This window comes from Sapajus apella, unplaced genomic scaffold, assembly GCF_009761245.1.
Source record: "Sapajus apella isolate SASKATOON/1434 unplaced genomic scaffold, GSC_monkey_1.0 scaffold26, whole genome shotgun sequence".
In the NCBI taxonomy this organism is placed as follows: Eukaryota; Metazoa; Chordata; class Mammalia; order Primates; family Cebidae; genus Sapajus; species Sapajus apella.
In genome coordinates, this window is record NW_022436966.1 from 10,040,610 (window position 1) to 10,063,931 (window position 23,322).

The 23,322-nt window shown below is 37.3% G+C and overlaps 1 protein-coding gene across 10 annotated transcripts in view; it reads left to right on the plus strand.

The window, feature by feature from the left end:
- The window catches only part of WDPCP (WD repeat containing planar cell polarity effector), a 509,410-nt gene that overhangs the window by 217,013 nt on the left and 269,075 nt on the right, over positions 1-23,322 (plus strand). For all 10 annotated transcript variants that reach the window (XR_004273015.1, XM_032291974.1, XM_032291976.1 and 7 more), the window contains one exon: positions 5,254-5,863. Coding sequence is in view for 9 of the 10 variants with exons in the window: in XM_032291974.1 (XP_032147865.1) it covers positions 5,254-5,863 (610 nt within the window). In the remaining variant the exon portion in view is untranslated. The remainder of the gene's footprint in view (positions 1-5,253; positions 5,864-23,322) is intronic.

Sequence of the window (23,322 nt, forward strand, 5' to 3'; positions counted from 1 at the left end):
GTAAATCTCCTAAGATTACATGCCCTTTGTCTTCTACTACCAGAGTGGGTAGGGAATGACCATCAGGTGAGGTCAGAGATAGGCGTGTCTTAGCTCAGACTCTCCTTTGTTGGGTATTGCTATGGCTGCTGTGGGGAATGAGGGTGAGATACTCAGATTACCAGATTTGTGTACCTAGGAGGATTATGGCTGCTTCTGCTGAGTCATGCAGGTTGTCAGGGAAATGGGGTAAAGCTGGCAGTCACAGGCCTCAACGAGCTCCCATACAAGCCAAAGGGTCTGTCTGACTCCCACTGTGCCCCCCACAGCAGCCCCAAGTCTGTTTCCAGGTGGTAGGCAAGCTGGGCTTGAAAACTTGTCCTAGGCTACCTGCCTGCTAGCTGTGAAAGAAAAGGGCTTCATTCTTTCCCCACCTGTGGAGCTTGCACCTAGGATTTGTACCCTCCCCCAAGTTCTGTTCAGGAGGCTTTTTGCCCAATTCAAATTGTCACAGAGTTCAGCTAGAGGGTTCCTTCTCCCTGTGGAGTTTTACCTCCCTTTCCTCTGGCCACCCCTGCCCTGGATCCCTGTGGAGCCTGGTAGGAATGGCCTGTTAGGGGACCCAGCAAGCTCTCAGGGCCTTTCTGCTGCTTCTACTCCCCCTGTATTTCGCTCCACTCTCTAAATTGACTCAGCTCTAGCTAAGGTCAGAAATTTCTCCTGCAAACAGACCTTCAGGTTCTCCAGTGGGGGTATGTGTTTAGGAGAGGAGGCTCTTCCTTTCCCATGCCCAGAGTTGGGGCACTCACAGTATTTGGGGTGTCTCCTGGGTCCTGCAGGAGCAGTGTTCTACCTTCAGAAGGTCTGCGGGTCATCTCGGGACTGCTCATTTGTTCTTGCAGTCTATCTGGAGCTAAAATTTACATTGCAAGCCTCTGCACACTGCTCTCTCCAGAGCTGCACTCTAGACCTGCCTCCTGTCTACCTCCACGTTTTTACAACCTTTTCCTTGGTGAAACTACGGAGCTAGTTAGAGAGTGTCTCACAAACTTTGGAAACAAAGAGGCTTGGGACCCTTTTTTTTGGATCATAAATGTAACTTGTTCTAGTCCAAGACTACCATCTGTTTGGGCCCCTTCTTTTAGGCAGCCCCTTTGTGAGTGCAGGCTCTCCTCAACATCACTTGGCCTCTCAATCATCTGCCCTAAGGCTTTCTTTGTAAATCTTTAGCTTTCTGGAAGTATGATATTTCAACCAGCATTACAATTTTCTTTTAATTGATAGTTTAACAAACTTCCATCCAGCACAGCTTTTGGCTAGCTGCTACACAGGTACAAAAAAGTGTATAATATACAAGACAGATTTTTTTTAAAGGTGCCATCCAGCTAGAAGGAATCCAGAAAATGAGGATACTTTTGGTCCAGTATATATGTAAGTATGGTTAGTTAAGTATGGTTGGTAGAACAAACAATGTATAGATGAAGACTGTGGATTTCAGTCAAAAGACATGAATGGAGTTAGAGAGCAGGGAAAATGTGTGGCCGGTTTTTGTTTGAACTTGGAGTAGGAGTCCTGGAGCAGAGAGTGTAGGAGATAATACTGAAATTTGCAAAAGAGGTTATATCCCTCCTCTGTTCAAGACTTACAGCTTCTCATCTGGCTTCTCATCTTATTTAGATAAAAAGTCAAAGTCCCTATTGGCCTACAGTCTACCACACAGTATCCTTTCCATGCCCCAGTTCCCATTTACCATGACTTTCTTCCTTGCTTCCCCTTCTCTAGCCATATTAGTCTCCTTGATCTGGCCAATAGAGATTCCACCTCAGGGCTGGTTTCCTCTGCTTGAAGCTCTCCTTTCCCACGTGGCTGCATGGCTCACCCCTCTTTTAGGTCACCTTTATCAGAGAGATCTGTCTTGATCTCCCTGTATCACGCCTCCTGCCCCACTCCAGCCATTCCCTAATCCCTGTACTATGCTTTATTTTTCTTCACCGTATTTAGGATATCTATATGCTTTTATTATTATTGCCTTTGTTTTGGCTTAGGGTGTGACAGAGTATAGAAAGTGCTACCTCCAAATATGGCATTTGGGCATACTGAATGTTTAAAGTTGAAAGAAATAAGAAAACCACAGAAGCAGAAAGGTCCCTGTGTCTTTGTCATTCTCTTTCTCTTGCCTTCTTCTGCCTTTCTCCCCTTGAAGCCATGAAAGGAATTCTCTGACCTAAAAGTAGATCATAAGACCCTCATGTGACAGTTGTCTTCCCTAGACATGGAGGAAAGGAATGGACACACAGAGACACAAAGAAAAATCTGAACAAACAGGAGTTACTAAGTTCCCCTCAGTACCATTAGATTATACCTGCTTTTTGTGCACTCATCCTTCTGCATGACTATCCATTCTTCATCAAACCTAAGTATAAAATAGACAGTTTTCCCTGGTTCCTTGGGTCTTCATTTCTGAAGGCACCTGTGTTTCATAAAATTTTGATTACATAAATTTGTTAAGCTTTTCTCTTATTAATCTGTCGTTTGTTGTAGGGATGTCAGCTATGAACCTTGTGATGGGAGGAAAATATGTTACTTTTTTCTCCCTTACAAGTGTATGCCCCTGATTGAGAAGATTTTACTCACCATTGTATCCCTAGCACGGAGAACCAGTGCCTAGCACATAGCTTGTATTCAAATATTTACTGGACAAAAAAGAAAATGACTGCAGCAAAAAGGGTATGAGGGAGGGAAGGAGTTGGATATGGATCCTGTGGTATTTTATGTTCCAGGAAAGGGAATAGAAACTTATTAGTCAGTGGGTAACCATTGAAGGGCGTGAATTGGGGAGTAGAGGCAAAAGCATTTAGTTTATGAAGATTAATTTGATAATAAGATGTAGGATGGATTTTTTTTTAAGTAACATCAACTCACCACCCCTTCCCAATCCAGCCACTCTGCCACACAGCTGGAGAAATGTGTGTGCATTTAAAAAAAATAACTTTTAATCTTAAAATAGTTTGACTCACGAGAAATTGCTAAATAGTACAGTAAATGTTCTTTCTGTACTTTTCCCCCAGTGTCCCCAATGACATCTTACATTACTGTCAAATACAGGAAAATGACCTAATTACTATACTGTTAACTCAGGTACAGACCTTAGATGGATTTCATCAGATTTTACCTGCACCTATTTGGGGGAATGTACAGTTCCATAAAATTTTAACGTGTAGATATATGTTATTTACCATTTCTGGGTCTGACCTTCTCTAATACCACTCTCCTGGTTCTTGGGCTCCCATCATTTACATATGAATAAAGTGAATGACCTGTTGTTTTATTTTATGTTCTTCTGCATTGTGTTCCATGTTGGTAGATAGCCTTTCCTTTCTACACCAGAGATGCTTTTAAATTTTTACTCCACCAGGATTGACAAATCATATAGCAGATGTCCCTCAATATAGGTGGAGGATTGGTTCCAGGACCACCCCCCCACACACACACACATGCACACATGCAAACACACAGACACACACAGATACACACGCTGTACCAAAATCTGCATATACTTAGCCTTGTAGAGCTCAAGTATATGAAAAGTCAGCCCTCTGCTTACACAGATTTCACATACTGGGAATACTGTATTTTCTATTTGCATTTGTTTGAAAAACATCCACCTATAAGTGAACACATATAGTTCAAACCCATGTTGTTCAAGAACCGACTAAAATCCCCATTACCTATATCTGGCATTTCTACCCATGTTTTCCCTCCCCAACTCCCTACACCACCACTGTCCCTCCCCTAGTCCCACCTCAGAAGACCTCAATGTGTGATGGTCCCCTCCCTGTGTCCAAGTGTTCTCATTGTTCAACACCTGCACTTGCGGTGTTTGATTTTCTGTTCTTTTGTCAGTTTGCTGAGAATGATGGTTTCTAGGTTCATCCATGTCCCTAAAAAGGACATGAACTCATCGTTTTTTATGGCTGCATAGTATTCCATGGAGTATAGGTACCACATTTTCTTTGACCAGTCTATTATCGATGGGCATTTGGGTTGGTTCGAAGTCTTTGCTATTGTAAACAGTGCTTCAGTGAACGTATGTGTGTATGTGTCTTTATAATAGAACGATTTATAATCCTTTGGTTATATACCCAGTAATGGGATTGCTGGGTCAAATGGAATTTCTATTTCTAGGTCCTTGAGGAATCGCCACAGTGTCTTTCACAATGGTTGAACTAATTTACACTCCCACCAACAGTGTAAAAGTGTTCCTATTTCTCCACATCCTCTCCAGCATCTGTTGTCTCCAGATTTTTTAATGGTCGCCTTTCTAACTGGCATGAGATGGTATCTCAATGTAGTTTTGCCTGAAGTTTTCTTTTCTTTTTTGCATCTATGTTCATCATGGATATTGGCCTGAAGTTTTCTTTTCTTGTCGAGTCTCTGCCTGGTTTTTGTATCAAGATGATGTTGGTCTCATAAAACTATTTGGGAAGGATTTCCTCTTTTTGGATTGTTTGGAATAGTTTCAGAAGGAGTGGTACCAGCTCCTCTTTGTATGTCTCGTAGAATTCAGCTGTGAATTCATCTGGACCTGGGCTTTTTTTGGTTGGTAGGCTATTGATTGCTTCCTTAATTATTTTTAAACTGGTACATTATATTATTTCTTTCCCTTGTTCACTTGTCTACTTAGAACTCCTTTATATCCTTTCTGATAGTAAAATATTTCTACAAGGTTGTTAACAGGGTTCAAAGTTTTTCCTTTGCCTACCCAGCCCTACTAATTTGAAATATATTTCTTATAAGTACCTTACCAATAACTTCAGAATTGAGAAGGGTGCCTGGTTAAAGGAGATCAATCATTTAAAGTCCAACTTTGTGTTCATAAGTTCTTATGCATTCTTTGTGACTTTTTAAGATATTCTGCTAACGATAGTATTTTACTAAAAGCTGACTTTCTTAGTTTTTATATATCGTCGGACATATTTAAAGTGATTTACAAGCCTTGCAAAACAAATTGCTAAAATTAAAATCTTATATTTTAATTATTACAGCTGTGCTGTATGTATACTTTTTTTTAAAGATAGGATCTCACTCTGTCACTGTATTTATATATGTGCTCTATATAGATAGATGTGCTATATATACTTCATATACTTATATATTGCTGATGTTTAAGATAGTAATTGATGTTAATAGTTTTCTGAATTAATATGCATGCCTAGGTGTGAAGTTGAAGAAAAACCGAACTCTGCCTGAATGTACTTGATATATTTCTTACAGGTTCTGAGTTCTGTTCGCACAGAATGGGACCCACTGGATGTTTGCTTTGGAGCCAAACAGTCTTATCAGGTGTTCACAGTGGAGCACTCCATCAGTGTAGACAAAGAGCCCATGGCTGACAGCTGCATCTATGAATGTGTTCAGAATAAATTCCAGTGTGTGTCTGTCACCAGAATACCACTAAAATCAAAGGCCATCAGTTGTTGCAGGAATGTTACTGAAGACAAACTGATTCTGGGCTGTGAAGATTCCTCACTAATTCTTTATGAAACTCACCGTAGAGTGACTTTCTTAGCACAGACTGAACTTTTGCCTTCATTAATAAGCTGCCACCCAAGTGGTGCCATTCTGCTAGTTGGCAGCAACCAAGGGGAGTTGCAAATTTTTGATATGGCTCTCTCCCCTATTAACATCCAGCTGTTGGCTGAAGACCGCTTACCCAGGGAGACTCTGCAATTCAATAAATTATTTGATGTTTCCAGCAATCTTATTCAAATGCAATGGATAGCTCCTCAGTTTGTTTCTCGGAAGGCGGAAGGTAGTGATATCTATGATCTCCTCTTCCTCAGGTTTGAAAGAGGACCTTTGGGTGTGCTGTTGTTTAAACTAGGTAAGTTAAGGAAAGTCGTTAGTAAATTGTTTATGATAGTGACATAATTAAGGCAATAAAACTATTCTTACAAAGTAGATTTTTCTATTTGTCATCCCATAAATATGTTTGCCTTTTAAATATCCATATAGTTTCCTTTTGTGCATGATTTTCTAACTGCCAAAGGAACATTAGATATTGAAGAATTTGGAAATTGCATTAATTGTCAATCATGATGCTTCAAAAATCCGAACTTTTACATTTGATACTCTCTAAAATAAGCTGCACTACTAAATAATTACTTAAGCAATAGATATGTGAATATTTTAAAAGGACTTACTTTGTCCATTGAAAAATTTTGTGTTGTAGAAATGGAATAATTTTTCTATAAAAGTTATTTTAGGTTATTGGTGTCTGTTGATTCCCATACTGGAATTGTGTGAAACAAGTGTTTTAAAATAAAAGAAAGCAGATATTTAGTTAGAGTTTGCTGAAGATATTTGTATAACTTTGTTTTACTTTCTCTTTTGGATAAAAATATTCAAAAGGATAGATATTTTAATAGATGTTAAGTTAATATCTATAAAATTATATATTAATGTAGCCCATTTCAACCAAGAGACTTTATTTTTTTTAACTTTTATTTAGGTTTTTGGGTGCACATTAAAGTTTGTTATATAGGTACATATGTATCATGAGGGTTTGTTGTACACATTATTTCATCACACAGATATTAAGCCCAGTACACAATAGTTATCTTTTCTGTTCCTCTCCCTCTTCTCATCCGCCTCCCTCAACTAGACCCCAATGTTTGTTTTTTTCTTTGTGTTAATAAATTACTATCATTTAGCTCCCACTTTTAAGTGAGAACATGCAGTATTATTTTCTGTTTCTGCATTAGTTTGCTAAAGATAATGGCCTGCAGCTCCATTCATGTTCCTGCAAAAGACATGATCTTGTTCTTTTTAATGGCTGCATAATAATCCACGGTGTATATGTTCCACATTTTCTTTATCCAATCTGTGATTGATAGACATTTAGGTTGATTCCATGTCTTGCTATTGTGAATGGTGCTGCAGCAAACATTTGTGTGCATGTATACTTATGGCAAATGATTTATATTCCTCTGGGTATGTACCCAGTAATGGAATTCCTGGGTCAAATGGTAGTTCTGCTTTTAGCTCTTTGAGGAATTGCTATATTGCTTTCCACAGTGATTGAACTAATTTACACTCCCCCCTCACAGTGTATAAGTGTTCCCTTTTCTCCACAACCTTGCTTGTGTCTGTTATTTTTTGACTTTTTAGTAATAGCCCTTTTGACTGGTGTGTGATGATATCTCATTGTGGTTTTGATTTGCATTTCTCTAATAATCAGTGATACTGAACGTTTTTTCATATGCTTCTTGGTCTCATGTATGTCTTCTTTTGAGGAGTGTCTGTTCATGTCCTTTGCCCACTTTTATTTTTATTTTACTTTAAATTCTGGGATACATGAGCAGAATGTAGAAGTTTGTTACGTAGGTATATGTGTGCCATGGTGGTTTGTTGTACCTGTCAACCTGTCATCTAGGTTTTAAACCCTGCATGCATTAGGTGTTTGTCCTAATGCTCTTCCTCTCCTTACTCCCCCACCCCCAATAGGCCCCAGTGTGTGCTGCCCCCCTCCCTGTGCCCATCCATGTATTGTGATTGTTCAGCTTTCACTTATCAGTGAGAATATGTGATGTTTGGTTTTCTATTCCTGTGTTAGTTTGCTGAGGATGATGGCTTCCAGCTTCATCTATGCCCTGGCAAAGGCCATGAACTTATTCTTTTTTATGGCTGCATAGTATTCCATGGTGTATATGTACCACCTTTTTTTATTCAGTCTGTGATTGATGGGCATTTGGGTTGGTTGCATGTCTTCACTATTATAAATAATGTTGTAATAAACGTGTGGATGTGTCATTATAGTAGAATGATTTATATTCCTTTGGGTATATATTCAGTAATGGGATTGCTGGGTAAAATGATATTTCTGGTTCTGGATCCTTTAGGAATCATCACACTGTCTTCCACAATGGTTGAACTAATTTACACTCCCACTAACAGTGTAATTTAGTTCTATTTCTCCATAGCCTCACTAGCATCTATTGTTTCTTGACTTTTTTTTTTTTTTTTTTGAGACAGAGTCTCAATCTGTCACCCAGGCTGGAGTACAGTAGCGTGATCTGAGCTCACAGCAACCTCCGTCTCCTGGGTTCAAGCGATTCTCCTGCCTTGGACCCCCTGAGTAGCTGTGATTACAGGCATGCGCCACCACACCTGGCTAAGTTTTGTATTTTTAATAGAGACAGGATTTCATCATGTTGCCTAGGCTGGTCTCCAACTCCTGGCCTGAAATGATCTGCCTGCCTTGGCCTCCCAAAGTGCTGGGATTATAGGTGTGAGCCACCACACCCAGCCTCTTGACTTTTTAATAATTGCCATTGTGGCTGGTGTGAGATATATCTCATTGCGGTTTTGATTTGCATTTCTCCAATGATCAGTAATGATGAGCTTTTTTTCATATGTTTGTTGGCCACTTAAATGTCTTCTTTTGAGAAGTGTCTGTTTATATCATTTGCCCACTTTTTGATGGGGTTGTTTTCTTCTTGTTAATTTGTTTCAGTTCCTTGTAGATTCTAGATATAAGACCTGTGTCAGATGGATAGATTGCAGAAATTTTCTCCCATTCTGTAGGTTGCATGTTCACTCCGATATAAGTTTGTTTTGCTGTGCAGAAGCTCTTTAATTTAATTAGATCCCATTTGTCAATTTTGTCTTTCGTTGCAATTGCTTTTGGTGTTTTCATGAAGTCTTTGCTCATACCTGTGTCCTGAATGGTATTACCTAGGTTTTCTTCTACGGTTTCTATGGTTTTGGGTTTTACATTTCAGTCTTTAATCCATCCTGAGTTAGTTTTTGTATAAGGAAGGGGTCCAGTTTCAGTTTTCTACATATGGCTAGCCAGTTTTCCCAACACCATTTATTGAATAGGGAATCTTCTTCCCTTTTGCTTGTTTTTGTCAGGTTTGTCGAAGATCAGATGCTTGTAGATGTGCGGTGTTATTTCTGAGGTCACTGTTCTGTTCCATTTGTCTATATATCTGATTTGGTACCAGTATCATGCTGTTTTGGTTACTGTAGCCTTGTAGTATAGTTTGAAGACAGTTCCTTTTTGGTTCCTTATAGTTCCTTTTTGGTTCCATGTGAAATTTAAAGTAATTATTTCTAATTCTGTGAAGAATGTCCATGGTAGTTTCATGAGAATAGCATTGAATCCATAAATTACTTTGGCTTTGCCCACATTTTAAAGGGTTTGTTTGTTTTTCTCTTGTAAATTGTCTAAGTTCCTTATAAATGCTGGATATTGACCTTTTTCAGATGCACAGTTTGCAAATATTTTCTCCTGTTCTGTAGGTTGTCTGTTCACTCTCTTTGTAAAAGTTTCTTTGCTGTGTAGAAGCTCTTGTTTAACTAGATCTCACTTGTCAATTTTTGCTTTTGTTGCGATTGCTTTTGGCATCCTTGTCATGGAATTTTTGCCTATTGTCCAGGATGGTATTACCTAGCTGTCTTTCAGTGTTTCTCTACTTTTGGGTTTTACATTTAAGTCTTTATTCCATTTTGAGTTGATTTTTATGTATCAACTAAGAGACTTTAAAATATAATTTATTATGATGATTCACTTGCCTTTTGTAACTTTGCATTACCAGCTATACCCTGAAATATATGATATACTTTAGGTATTAGATTTCTACAATTTAACATTCTTGAGAGAATCTCACTTAGGTTTAAAAAATAAATTTTAATTAATGTACAGTATGGCTACTTGAAAACATAGAAGGTAAATACATTTTAAAACCCGTTATGGGATTTGGCTCTGTGGTACAAAGTTAGGTTTTTAAAGGCATTGTAGTGTTTGTTAAATAGCTTTCAGTTTACTTTGTTTTTTATGGATCTGCTTGTCTCTGAAGTTGAGTACACAAAATAAATCTAGTGAACATGACTTGATTAACCTGCAAGATATAATGCATACAGTGTGAGACCTGTGTTCTTTTCACATAATAAAAATGCAGCTAAATCTATTCGTAATGTTAATATTCAAGAAAAAAATGTTTGGAGTCTCATTTATTATGAGATAATCCAGTTATACTTTGCCCAACTACATGTTTAACAGTTGTATGTCTCCACACACAACACTAATTAAACTGGATGTTTGATGTTTCACATGTCTGTTAAAACACACATACTCATGCACTCATGCTCACATACACACACACTCTCTCTCTCTGTCTCTCCCCCAGACCCCTCTCTCAATCTCTCCTTTCACCCTCTAAATTACCCATTTACCTGTCAAACAGAAGGCTTTCTGCCCATGTACACCTAGCCTTTCTTCAGCTTTCCCTTGTGGGCCTACTCAAAGCAGCTTTGCAAAAAGCACAGCTTTCTCCTCCTATCTCTAGCACATTTGCCTTCTTACTAAAGTAAACAGGCTCTCAATGTAGGGATTTAGAGGGCTTCCTGCTAATTGCCAGCTTGTAAACTTAATTGGACTGTCTCCCTGGGCACTGTTCCTAAATCAATTAGGCATTGAGTTGGCTGTCACCTCTTTTTCCCAAGAAGGTCTCTTGGAAGAGAATTATCCAATAGAAGTCAAGCATTCAAATGAAAAGGTGATAACTTTTGCAACTGACATTTATCATTTAAATTTTATTTTCAATATGACTCTTAAGTTTTGTAGGATAGGGAAATTGTACAGTCTTACATGCTCTTTGGGAGATCTAAATATGTAATTTCCAAGGAATTTTTAAAGTTTTGTTTCTCATTTTTAATGTATAAGATTAATATTTATTACAAATTATTTTTCCTGGGAAGAGTAGATTCCTTGAAATAGAAGATTCCAACTAGCAGATTTTTTAAAGAAAACCCAGTTTAAAGAACAGATTTTTCTTATGATCTGCTACTAAATACATCCAAAAAAATTAATATACTTCTTGAATTTGTCAGTGCTGATTCTGGGCATCCATGTGGAATTTTCATGTATAATTCAAGTTACTGCATACATAAACAGGTAGTTACATGTGCAGTTTCCCCACTAGGGAGCATTTATGAGTTTTTTTTTGAGATGCTTGTTATGCAAGCCTTTGGAAAATTTGACATGAAAGGTGTAGCTTACAATTTAAAATTGTAAAGATAGATCATGGATCATATTTTAAAATAGAATGCTTTCATATGTAAACGTGGCAGTGCCTAATGCCAATATGCTAAGATTTTTGGAGTTTGACGTTAGATTAGGTCAGTTAGTGTAATGTTGAAGGAACACTGTTCCAAGGCTAGAGCTTCCATTTCTTAATCCTTACAAGAATCACACAAATGTGTTGGGCATTAAAAGTCCATCATTATTGTTATTAGAAGAATTCAAAGATTATGCCTTCCTTAGGAGGTAGTTAGAAGTGTCATGACATGGAAGGCAGGAAATACTGTTTTATAGAAAGCAATGTGTATTCAGAATCTCTTTATGTGACAATCACTATCACATATTTCTTCATACATAGACTAAGATTAATTTTAAAAAGTGGAAGCCCTAATTATACTATTGGGATATTAAAGCTTTTCCATTCTCATTAGTACCTTTTCCAATCTTCACTGCTCTCCTTAAATTCACATAATCAGTTCCCTATCCCTCCCAACAGAGCATCTCATCTTTTAATTGTCAGTTCATTAAATTTATCTGCTTCTTACCACCCACCCACCCAACCACTTATCAGTATGCACATGAATCTTTCCTTCTCAGTTTAGTGAAAAGGAAGTCTTTCCTTTTGTGCAAGACTGATGCCACCACTACTTCCTCTGTGGATCCGGTAACATTCCCTTTGACACCTTTATTTTGTCAACCTCCCCAGCCCCATCTACTTGGTACAGCAGCAGATAAACAGGCCCAAGCCATACCATAAAAACAGACTAACAGAACTCTTCCTTAAAATGATTTCCCCTCTGTTATTAATCTCATGTTCACCTTTCTTTCATAGCCAAACTCATTGAAATAATAATGAACATTGCATTTTTCTCTGCTTCTTCATTTCTGACTCCTCAGAACACTGTGCTGTGGCTGTATCTTCAGTGGTCTCTCAGAATTGCTCTTGGAAAGGTCACCAGTGACTTCCTACTTAATAATGCATTTCTCTTATGTTGTTTGATGACTTTTCAGCATTTGATCATTTCTGACCGCTACCACTGTCACAGAACCCCCATCAAACTTGCCCTCTATGATCCCAAATGCATCTTTCTTTCACTTTTTTATGCTCTTTTTCTGCCCACTCATGAAAATGTTAGGGCCCTTGAGGGTTCTGTTTTTAGCCCTTCTCTCACTCTGTACAAGTTGAGACTTTATTTTCAATTTTGTTATCTGATCTCTGACTCCAGCCAGACCATTCCTGACTCCACATCCACATATTCACGTGGTTTGCTGAATACATTCTCTTGGATGTACATGTGTGCCTCAGACTCATTATGTGCAGACATGAAGTCATCTTCTTTCTCTCTAGACCTGCTTTTCCTCTTGTATTCTTCGTTTTGGTGAATGGTACAGTTACTCAGATGGAACGTCCAAGTCAAAAGTTTTTCTAGAATCCTCCCTCCCTCCTAATACCACATCCAATTAGTGACCAAATCCTATTGATATACACTCATAACATCTCATTCAGTTCAGCCTCACTGTCGTTGCTTTAATCTGATCTACCCTGTTTTACCACGATCAAGCAGAGGCCCTGTTTCTGTTTTCTTCTGCCTTCTAGGCTTCTCATCCTACTCCCCAGTTAATCCCCTGGGTGCTATCCTAGTGACCCTTCTAATAGTACAGATTTGGTCATGGATTCTCCAGCTGGAAATACTTCATGTCTTTTGTGGGAACATGAATGGAACTGGAGGCTATCATACTTAGCAAACAAATGCAGGAACAGAAAATCAAATACTGTGTGTTCTTACTTATAAGTGAGAGCTAAATGCAGATAACTCGTGAACATAAACAAATGAACAGCAAACACTGGGGTCTACCTGAGAGTAGAGTTTGAGAGGAGGGAGAGAAGCAGAAAAGTTTACTTTTGGTTACTGGGCTTAATACCTGGGTGATGAAATACTCTGTATAAACCCTCATGATATGAGTTTACCTATGTAGCAAACCTTCACATGTACCCCCAAACCTAAAAGTTAAAGAAATACTTCAGTGGTTAATAAGCCCTTTCGTGCCTCTTGGGCTTTATCTCCCCAGCTGAGTTGCACTAATGTAGCTTCCCAACCATGGCGTGTGCTGTCACACTCACGCCTTCCATGTTGGTGATGATAGTATTCCATTTGCCTGGAGTGTCCCCACAATGCCCTCGTAGAGGTGCAAAGTTGGGAAAAGGTTAAATGTTCAAGTGATAAACGAGATAATAAAAGCTAACATCCTCACTCTCGTAGAATTTTTAAAATCATGGGCAGTGTGTGTATGTGTGTGTGTGTATGTCTGTCTCTCTTTATAAAAAATGAACAGTATGATTTTCTCTTAGATATTTTGTACAAAGCAATTTTCCTCAAGAGTTATTTTCAAAGAGTTATTTCAACATTATACTTTACCCAAGTAGTATTAGGCAGTTTACTGCTGGAAGTGATAAACACTTCATTAGATGCCTAGTCATCTTAAAATTGGATCTCATATCATTTTAAATGAACTTTTATTCTAGACAACATTCTACTTTCCTCAAACTAGAGCGATGATGAATTTTTAAATCAAGTTTATTGAGGTACAACTTACATAAATAAAATACATTCATTTAAAATGTACAGTTCAGGCCAGGTGCAGTGGCTCGTGCCTGTGATCCCAGCACTTTGGGAGGCCGAGGCAGGTGGATCACCTGAAGTTAGGAGTTCAAGACCAGCTTGACCAATGTGGTGAAATCCCATCTCTACTAAAAATGTTTTTAAAAATTACCCAGGTGTGGTGGCATGTGTCTGTAATTTCAGCTACTCAGGAAGCTGAGACAGGAAAATTGTTTGAACCTGGGAAGCGGAGTTTGCAGTGAGCCAAAATTGTACCATTGCTGCAGCCTGGGCAACAAGAGCGAAACTTCCCAAAAAAAAAAAAAAAAAAAAAAAAAAAAGGTCAATGAGTTTTGACAAATGGTACTACCACTATTATAATATAGAACATTTCCATCATCCCAAAAACTTCTCTCAAAGCCCCTTTCAGTTAATTTCCACCTCCCCCAAAGTGATGAGCATTGATCTGCTTTCCATCATTATAGATTCTATTTGCTCATGTCCTTTGCAGCAACATGGATGGAGCTAGAGGTCATTATCCTTAGTGAAATCATCTGGAAAACAGAAAGTCAAAAACTGCACATTCTCATTTATAGGTGGGAGCTAAACATTGGGTACGCATGGACATACAGAGTGGCATAATAGACACTGGAGAGTCCAAAAGATGGGAGGGTGGGAGAGGGGTGAGGGGTGAAATACTGCCTATTGAGTACAATGTTCATTATTTGGGTGATAGGTACAATAAAAGCCCAGACTTCGTCAATGCAGTATATCCATGTTACACAACTGTACCTGTATCCCTAAATCTATAAAAAAAACTTTCTTTTTTTTTTTTTTTTTTTGAGACGGAGTCTTGCCCTGTTGCCAGGCTGGAGTGTAGTGGCGCTATCTTGGCTCACTGTAACCTCCGCCTCCTGGGTTCAAGGGTTTCTCCTGCCTCAGCCTCCCGAGTAGCTGGGACCACAGGCGTGAGCCACCACGCGTGGCTAATTTTTGTGTTTTTAGTAGAGACAGCGTTTCACCATGTTGGTCAGGATGGTCTCAATCTCTTGACCTCGTGATCTGCCCACCTCGGCCTCCCAAAGTGCGTGAGCCACTGTACCCAGCCAAGATACATTTTTTTAAATTAAAAAATAGTGTTTCCTTTTCTAGAATTCCATAGAAATGGGATCATATAGTAGGTACTCTTGTGTCTTGGTACTTTCACTCAGCATTACTCTGTGAGAATCTTCGATGATAGTGTGTATATTTTTATATTTTTTCTTTACATTACTGAGCAGTAGTTCATTATGTGAGTATATTTTAGGTTCAGGAGTACATGTTCAGGTTTGTTTTATAGGTAAATTGCATGTCTTGGGGGTTTGGTGTACAGATTATTTCATCACCCAGGTAATAAGTACAGTATTTGATAGGTGGTTTTTCGATCCTCACCATCTTCCCATCCTTCACCCTCAACTAGGCCCTGTTGTCTGTTGTTCCCTTCCTAGTGTGTATGCATACTCAATGTTTAGCTCCCGCTTATAAGTGAGAAATGTGGTATTTGGTTTTCTATTCCTGTGTTATTTCATTCAGGATAACAGCCTCTGGCAGCATCCATCTTGCTGCAGTGCACATGATCTCATTCTTTTTTATGGCTGCACGGTATTGTATAGTGTATATGTATATTTTCTTTATCCAGTCTACTGTTGATGGGCATTTGGTTTGATTCCATCCAAGTCTTTGCTATTATGAATAATGCTGCAATGAACATGTGTGCGCATGTGTCTTTATAATAGAACGGTTTATATTTCTTTGAGTATATATGTATACCCAATAATGAGATTGTTGGTTCGAATGGCAATTGTTTTAAGTCCTTTGAGACATCACCAAACTGCTTTCCACAGCATCTGGCCTAATTTACATTCCCACTAGCAGTGTATAAGCGTTCACTTTTCTCTGCACCTTCACCAGCATTTGTTATTTTTTTAACTTGTTAATAATAATCATTCTGACTGGTATGAGATGGTATTGCATAGTGATTTTGATTTGCATTTCTCTGATAATTAGTGATATTGAGCATTTTTTCATATGCTTATAGGCTGCATGTATTTCTTCTTTTGAAACATCTGTGTTCTTTGCCATCTGTGTTAATTTTTTTGTGTGTTTTGCTTATTCATTTATTTAAGTTCCTTATAGACTCTGGATATCGAACCTTTGTCAGATGCCTAGTTTGCAAATATCTTCTCCCATTCTGTAGGTTGTCTGTTTACTCTGTTGATTGTTTCTTTTGCTGTGCAGAAGCCCTTTAGTTTAATTAGGCCTCATTTGTCAATTTTTGGTTTTATTGCAATTGTTTTTGGAGTCTTTCTTAGGAAATCTTTGCCAGGGCCTGTGCCCAAATGGTATTTCCTAGATTATGTTCCAGGGTTTTCATAGTTTTAGGTTTTACATTTAAGTCTTTAATCCATGTTGAATTGATTTTTTGTATATGGTATAAAGATGGGGTCCAGTTTCAATCTTCTGTATATTGCTAGCCAGTTATCTAGGTACAATATATTGAATATCCTTTCCCCACTTGTTTTTGTTGACTTTGTCAAAGATCAGATGGTTGTAGGTGTGTACCATTATTTCTGGGCTCTCTTTCTGTTTCATTGGCCTCTGTGTCTGTTTTTATACCAGCACCATGCTGTTTTGGTCACGGTAGCCTTGTAGTATAGTTTTAAGTCTGATATGTGATGCTTCCAGCTTTGTTTTTTTTTGTTTAGGATTGTGTTAGCTATTCAGGCTCTTTTTTGGTTCCATATGAATTTTAAAGTAGATTTTTTTTTTCTAATTCTAATGAAGAATGTCATTGATAGTTTGATAGGAATAGCATTGGATCTGTAAATTGCTTTGGGGAGTATAGCCATTTTAACGATACTGAGTCTACCTATCCAGGAGCTGGGAACATTTTCCATTTGTTTGTTTCTTCTCTGATTTCTTTGACCAGTAATTCCTGTTGTAGAGATCTTTTACCTCTCTGGTTAGCTGTATTCCCAGATGTTTTATTCTTTTGTGGCTATTGTGAATGGGACTGTGTTCCTTATTTGGCTCTCAGCTTGGATGTCATTGGAGCATTGATATATTACTGATTTTTTTAATATAATTTTTTTCATTGTACTTTAGGTTCTGGGGTACATACGCAGATCATTCAGGATTGTTGTATAGGTACATACATGGTGAGGTGGTTTGCTGCCTGCATCCCCCTGTAACCTTTATCTGGCATTTCTCCCCATGTTATCCCTCCCCAGCCTCCCCACCCCTCCACTATCCCTCCCTTAACCCCCTCAACAGACCCCAGTGTATGAAGTTCTCCTCCCTGTGCTCGTGTGTTCTCACTATTCAACATCCACCTATGAGTGAGAACATCCAGTATTGGTTTTCTGTTCTTGTGTCAGTTTGCTGAGAATGATGGTTTCCAGATTCACCCATGTCCCTACAAAGGACACGAACTCATCATTTTGTATGGCTGCATACTATTACGTGGTGTATATTTGCCACATTTTCTTTGTCTAATCTATCACCAATGGGCATTTGGGTTGGTTCCAGGTCTTTGCTATTGTAAATAGTGCCGCGATGAACATATGTGTGCATGTATCTTTATAATAGAATTTATAATCCTTTGGGTATATATCCAGTAATGAGATTGCTAGGTTAAATAGAATTTCTATTTCTGATCCTTGAAGAATCACCACAGTGTCTGCCACAATGGTTGAACTAATTTACACTCCTACCAACAGTGTAAAAGTTTTCCTATTTCTCCACATCCTCTCCAGCTTCTGTCTCCAGACTTTTTAATGATTGCCATTCTAACTGGCATGAGATGGTATCTCAATGTGATTTTGATTTGCATTTCTCTGATGACCAGTGATGATGAACATTTTTTTATATGTTTGTTGGCCTCATAAATCTCTTCTTTTGAAAAGTGTCTGTTCATATCTTTGACCCACTTTTGAATGCATTCGTTTTTTTTTTCTTGTAGATCTGCTTTAATTCTGTATAGATTCTGGATATTAGGCAGTTGTCAGATGGGTAGATTGCAAAAAATTTTTTCCCATTCTTTTGGTTGCCGGTTCAATCTGATGATTGTTTCTTTTGTTGTGCAGAAACTTAAGTTTAATTAGATCCCATTTGTCTATTTTGGATTTTGTTGCCATTGCTTTTGGTGTTTTAGTCATGAAGTCTTGCCTATGCCTATGTTCTGAATGGTATTGCCTAGGTTTTCTTCAAGGATTTTTATGGTGTTAGGTTTTATGTTTCGATTTTTAATCTATCTGGAGTTAATTTTAGTGTAGGGTACAAGGAAGGGGTCCAGTTTCAGCTTTCTGCAGATGATTAGCCAGTTGCCTCAGCACCATTTAACAGGGAATCCTTTCCAAACCATTGCTTGTTTTTTCAGGTTTGTCAAAGATCAGATGGTTGTAGATGTGTGACATTCCTTCTGAGGCCTCTATTCTGTTCCATTGGCCTATATCCCTGTTTTGGTACCAGTGTATCAGACCACAGTGCAATCAAATTAGACCTCAAGATTAAGAAACTCATCAATACCACACAAATACATGGAAACTGAACAACTTGCTCCTGAATGACAACTGGATAAACAATGAAATGAAGGCAGAAATAAAGGAAGATATTGTTCAAAGCCAATAAGAATGAAGATATAATGTACCAGAGTCTCTGGGACACATTTAAAGCAGTGTCTGGAGGGAAATTTATACCAATAAATGCCCACATGAGAAGTGAGGAGAGATCTAAAATCGACACCCTATCATCAAAATTGAAAGAGCTAGAGGAGGAAGATTAAAAACACTCAAAAGCTAGCAGCAGACAAGAAATAACTAAGAGCAGAACTGAAGGAGATACAGATGTAAGAAACCATTCAAAAAAAAAAAATCCATAAAACCAAGAGCTAGTTTTTTTGAAAAAAAATCCCCAAAATAGACAGTCCACTAGCCAGACTAATAAGAAGAATCTAATAGATGCAATAAAAAATGATAAAGGGGGTATTACCACCAAAGCCACAGAGGTACAAACCACGATCATAGATTACTACAAACAACTCTATGCATATAAACCAGCAAATCTGGAAGAAATGGGTAAATTCATGGACACTTACACCCTCCCAAGACTAAACCAGTAAGAAGTTGAATCCCTGAATAGATCAATAAGAAGATCTGAAGTTGAGACAGCAATTAATAGCCTACCAACCAAAAAAAGTCCAGGTCCAGATGGGTTTACAGCCAAATTCTACCAGGCGTACAAAGAGGAGCTGGTACCATTCCTTCTGAAACTATTCCTAACAATACAAAAAGAGGGAATCCTCCCTAACTCATTTTATGAGACCAACATCATCCTGATACCAAAACCTGGCATTAACTAAAAGAGAAAACTTCAGGCCAGTATCCATGATGAATATAGATGCAAAAATCTTCAATAAAATACTGGCAAAATGAATGCAACAGCCCATCAAAAAGCTTATCCATCATGATCAAGTAGGCTTCATCCTGGGGATGCAGGGCTGGTTCAACATACACAAATCTATAAACATAATCCATCACATAAACAGAACCAAAACCAAAAAACACATGATCGTCTTAATAGATGCAGAGAAGGCCTTCCACAAAATTCAACAACCCTTTATGCTAAAAATCTTGCAATAAACTAGGTATTGATAGAACGTATCTCAAAATAATAAAAGCTATTTACGACAAACCCACAGCCAATATCATACTAAAAGGGCAAAAACTGGAAGCATTCCCTCTGAAAACTGGCACTAGACAAGGATGCCCTCTCTCACAATTCTTATTCAATATACTATTGGAAGTTCTAGCCAGAGCAATCAGGCAAGAAAAAGAAATAAAAAGAGTATTCAATTAAAAAAAGAGAAAGTCAAATTGTCTCTATTTGCCGATGACTTGATTGTATATTTAGAAGACCCCATTGTCTCAGCCCAAAATGTCCTTAAGCTGATAAGCAACTTCAGGAAAGTCTCCGGATACAAAATCAATGTGCAAAAATGACAAGCATTCCTGTACACCAATAACAGACAAACAGAGAGCCAAATCATGAGTGAACTCCCATTCACAATTGCTGCAAAGAGAATAAAATACCTAGGAATACAACTAACAAAGGATGTAAAGGACCTCTTCAAGGAGAATTACAAACCACTGCTCAAGGAAATAAGAGAGGACACAAACAGATTGAAAAACATTCCATGATCTTGGTTAGGAGGAATCGATATCGTGAAAATGGCCATACTGCCCAAGGAATTTATAGATTCAACACTATCCCTATCAAGCTACCATTGACCTTCTCAGAACTGGAAAAAACCACTTTAAACTTAATGTGGAACCAAAAGAGAGCCCACATAGCCAAGGCAATCCTAAGGACAAGGAACAAAGTGAGAGGCATCATGCTACCTGACTTCAAACTATAGTATAAGGCTATTGTAATCAAAACAGCATGGTACTGGCGCCAAAACAGATAGAGATCAATATTACTGATTTTTGTATTAGTTTTATATGGTGCAACTTTGCTGAAATTGTTTATCAGATCTAGGAGCTTTTGGGCAGAGACTATGGGGTTTTCCAGGTATAGAATCATATCTTCTACAAAAAGATCATTTGACTTCCTGTCTTCTTATTCAGATGTATTTAATTTCTTTCTCTTTCCTGATTGCTCTAGCTAGGACTTCTGGTTCTATATTGAACAGCAATGGTGAGAGAGAGCATCCTTGTCTTGTTTGAGTTTTCCAGCTTTTGCCCATTCATTATGATGTTGGCTGTGGATTTTTCATAGATGGTTCTATTATTTTGAAGTATATTTCTTCAATGCCTAGTTTGTTGAGGTTTTTTTTTTTCTTTTCTTTTCATGTAGGGACGTTGGATTTTATTGAAAGCCTTTTCTGTGTCTTTTGAGAAGATTATGTGGTTTTTGTTTTCTGTTTTGTTTATGTGATGAATCACCTTTAATGTTTTGTGTATGTTGACCTTACCTTACATCTAGGGATAAAACCTACCTTATTGCGGTATATTTGCTTTTTGATGTGCCACTGGATTTCATTTTCTAGTATTCGTTGAGGATTTTTACATCTATGTTTATCAAGGATATTTGCCAGAACTTTTCTTTTTTTGTTGTCTCTTTGCCAGATTTTGGTATCAGGATGATACTGGCCTGATAGCATGAGTTAGGGAGTCATTCCTCCTCATTTTTTTTTTTTATATACTTTCAGTAGGAATGGTACCAGCTCTTCTTTATACACCTGGTAGAATTTGCATATTAATTGTCTGTTCCTAAGCTTTTTCTGGTGGTAGGCTTTTTATTAGTGATTCAGTTTCAGAGCTTGTTATTGGTCTGTTCAGTGATTCAGTTTCTTCCTAATTCAATCTTGACAGGGTGTATGTTTCCAGAAATTTATTCATTCATATCTTCTAGGTTTTCTAGCTTGAGTGCATAGAGGTATTCCTAATATCCTCTGAGGGTTTTTTTTTGTTGTTGTTGTTTTTTGATATTTCTGTTACCACAGTTTTTTTAATCCTTTCACATATTGATGGACATTTGGTTTGTTTCAAGGTTTTAGCTAACAGATTAAAAATACTATGGACTTCCATTTACAAGTCTTTGTATGAATATATATTTTCATTTCTCTTATGAACGTCCTACAAATTTAAAATGGCTGAGCCATATGCTAAGTGTTTAACTTTAGAAAAAACTGTTTTCCAAAGTGATTATGCCATTTAGCATATCAGCAATTTATGAGAACTCTAGTTGTTACATGTTCTCACTTTGAAATTTATGGTCATGTTAATTTTAGCCATTCTAGTGAGTGTGTTGTAGCGTTAATTTGTATTTCCTGGGTGACTGTTGGAATTGAGCATCTTTTCATGTGCTTATTTATTGTATATCTTGTCTGATGAAGTATGTCTTCAAATATTTTGCCCAAATGTAATTGGATTTTTTGTTTACTTGAGTTGTAAGAGGGTTTTTATGTATATTTTCTCAATACAAGGCTTTTATAAGATACTTGTATTGTGAATATTTTTTTTTTAGCCTGGAGTTTAACTTTTCATTTTCTTACCATTGTGTATAAAGTAGCAGAAATTTTTAATTTCAATGAAATTCATTTTATAATGTTCTTTGTTTTATGGTTTTATCTTCTCCTGTCCTAAGAAAACTGTTTAACTCAGGGTCGCAAAGATTTCCTCCTGGAAGTTTTTGGGTGTAGCTCTTAACATTTAGGTTTATGGTCTATTTCATGTTATTTTTTTGCATATGGCATGAGGGATGGGTTGAGATTAATTTTTAATACGATATTTATTATTCCGGTACCAATTGTCAGAAAGAGTATTCTTTCTTCCATTGAGTTACTTTGACCTATCAATAACTGTGATGTCTTTTAGTAAATTAAATGTCAATACTTAAGTAAGTACTATTCTGACTTAATTCTGTGGCTTTACAGTAAGTAGTGAAATCAGGTACTGTTAGTCCTCCAACTTTATTCTCCATTTTCCTGTTATTTTGACTATTGGAGACCCTTACCATTTTTATGTAAGTTTTGAAACTGGCTTGTCAGTTTCTACAAAAACGCCTGATGGGATTTTGACTGAGATCGTGTTGGATCTGTAGATCATTTTGCGGAGGAATAATTCTTAATATTGAATCTCCTAACCATAAAAGTAGTACCTCTCTCCAATTATTTAGGTTTTTTTTTAGTTTCTCTCTGCATAGTTTTATAATTTTAAGTGTAAAAATCTTGTACATGCTTTGTTATATTTATCCCTAAGCATTGTTTTTGGATTATATTTTAAATATTTTTCATTACAATTTTATTGTTCATTGGTATTATTTAGAAATAAATTTTAAAAATATTGACCATACATCCTGCAACCCTGTTAAACTCATCTTAGCTGAAGTAACTTGGAATCCTTAGGATTTTCTACATAGATGATCATGACAACTGGATTTAGAAGTTTTACATCCTCTTATCTAAACTGTATGCCTTTTATTTTATTTTCTTCACTTCTTACAGCTAGGACATCTGGTACAATATTAAATAGAAATGGTGAGAGAGGATGTCTTTGCTTTGTTTCCAATCTTAGGTGGAAAACATTCAATCTTTCACTATAAGTGTGATGGTATTACGTTGAAGAAGTCCTTTTCCTTTCCTAGCCTGCTGGGATATATTATCTTGAGTGGATGTTGAATTTTTTTCAAGTGCTTTTTCTGCAGCAGTTGAAATGATTTTAGGTTTTTTCCTCTTTATTTTTCTCATCATAAGGTAAATTATATTGATTGGCTTTCAGATGTTTAAGCGACCTAGCATTTGTGGGAGAAATCTTGCTTGTTCATGATATATTATCTTTTTAATATATTGCTGAAGTTGCTAATATTATGTTACGGGCTTTTGTATTTGTTTATGGGAAATATTGTTCTGTAATTTTCTTTTTCTTTTCTTGTAATATCTTCATTTTTGGTGTCAATGTAATTCTATCCCATAAAGTGAGTTAGGAAATATTCTCTCTTATAATCTGAGTTGTATTGGATTTATATTATTTATTCTTTCGTTAATTTTTTTTTAAACATATTACTTTTTTTTTTTTTTTTTTTTTAAAGAGACACAGTCTTGCTATGTTGCCCAGG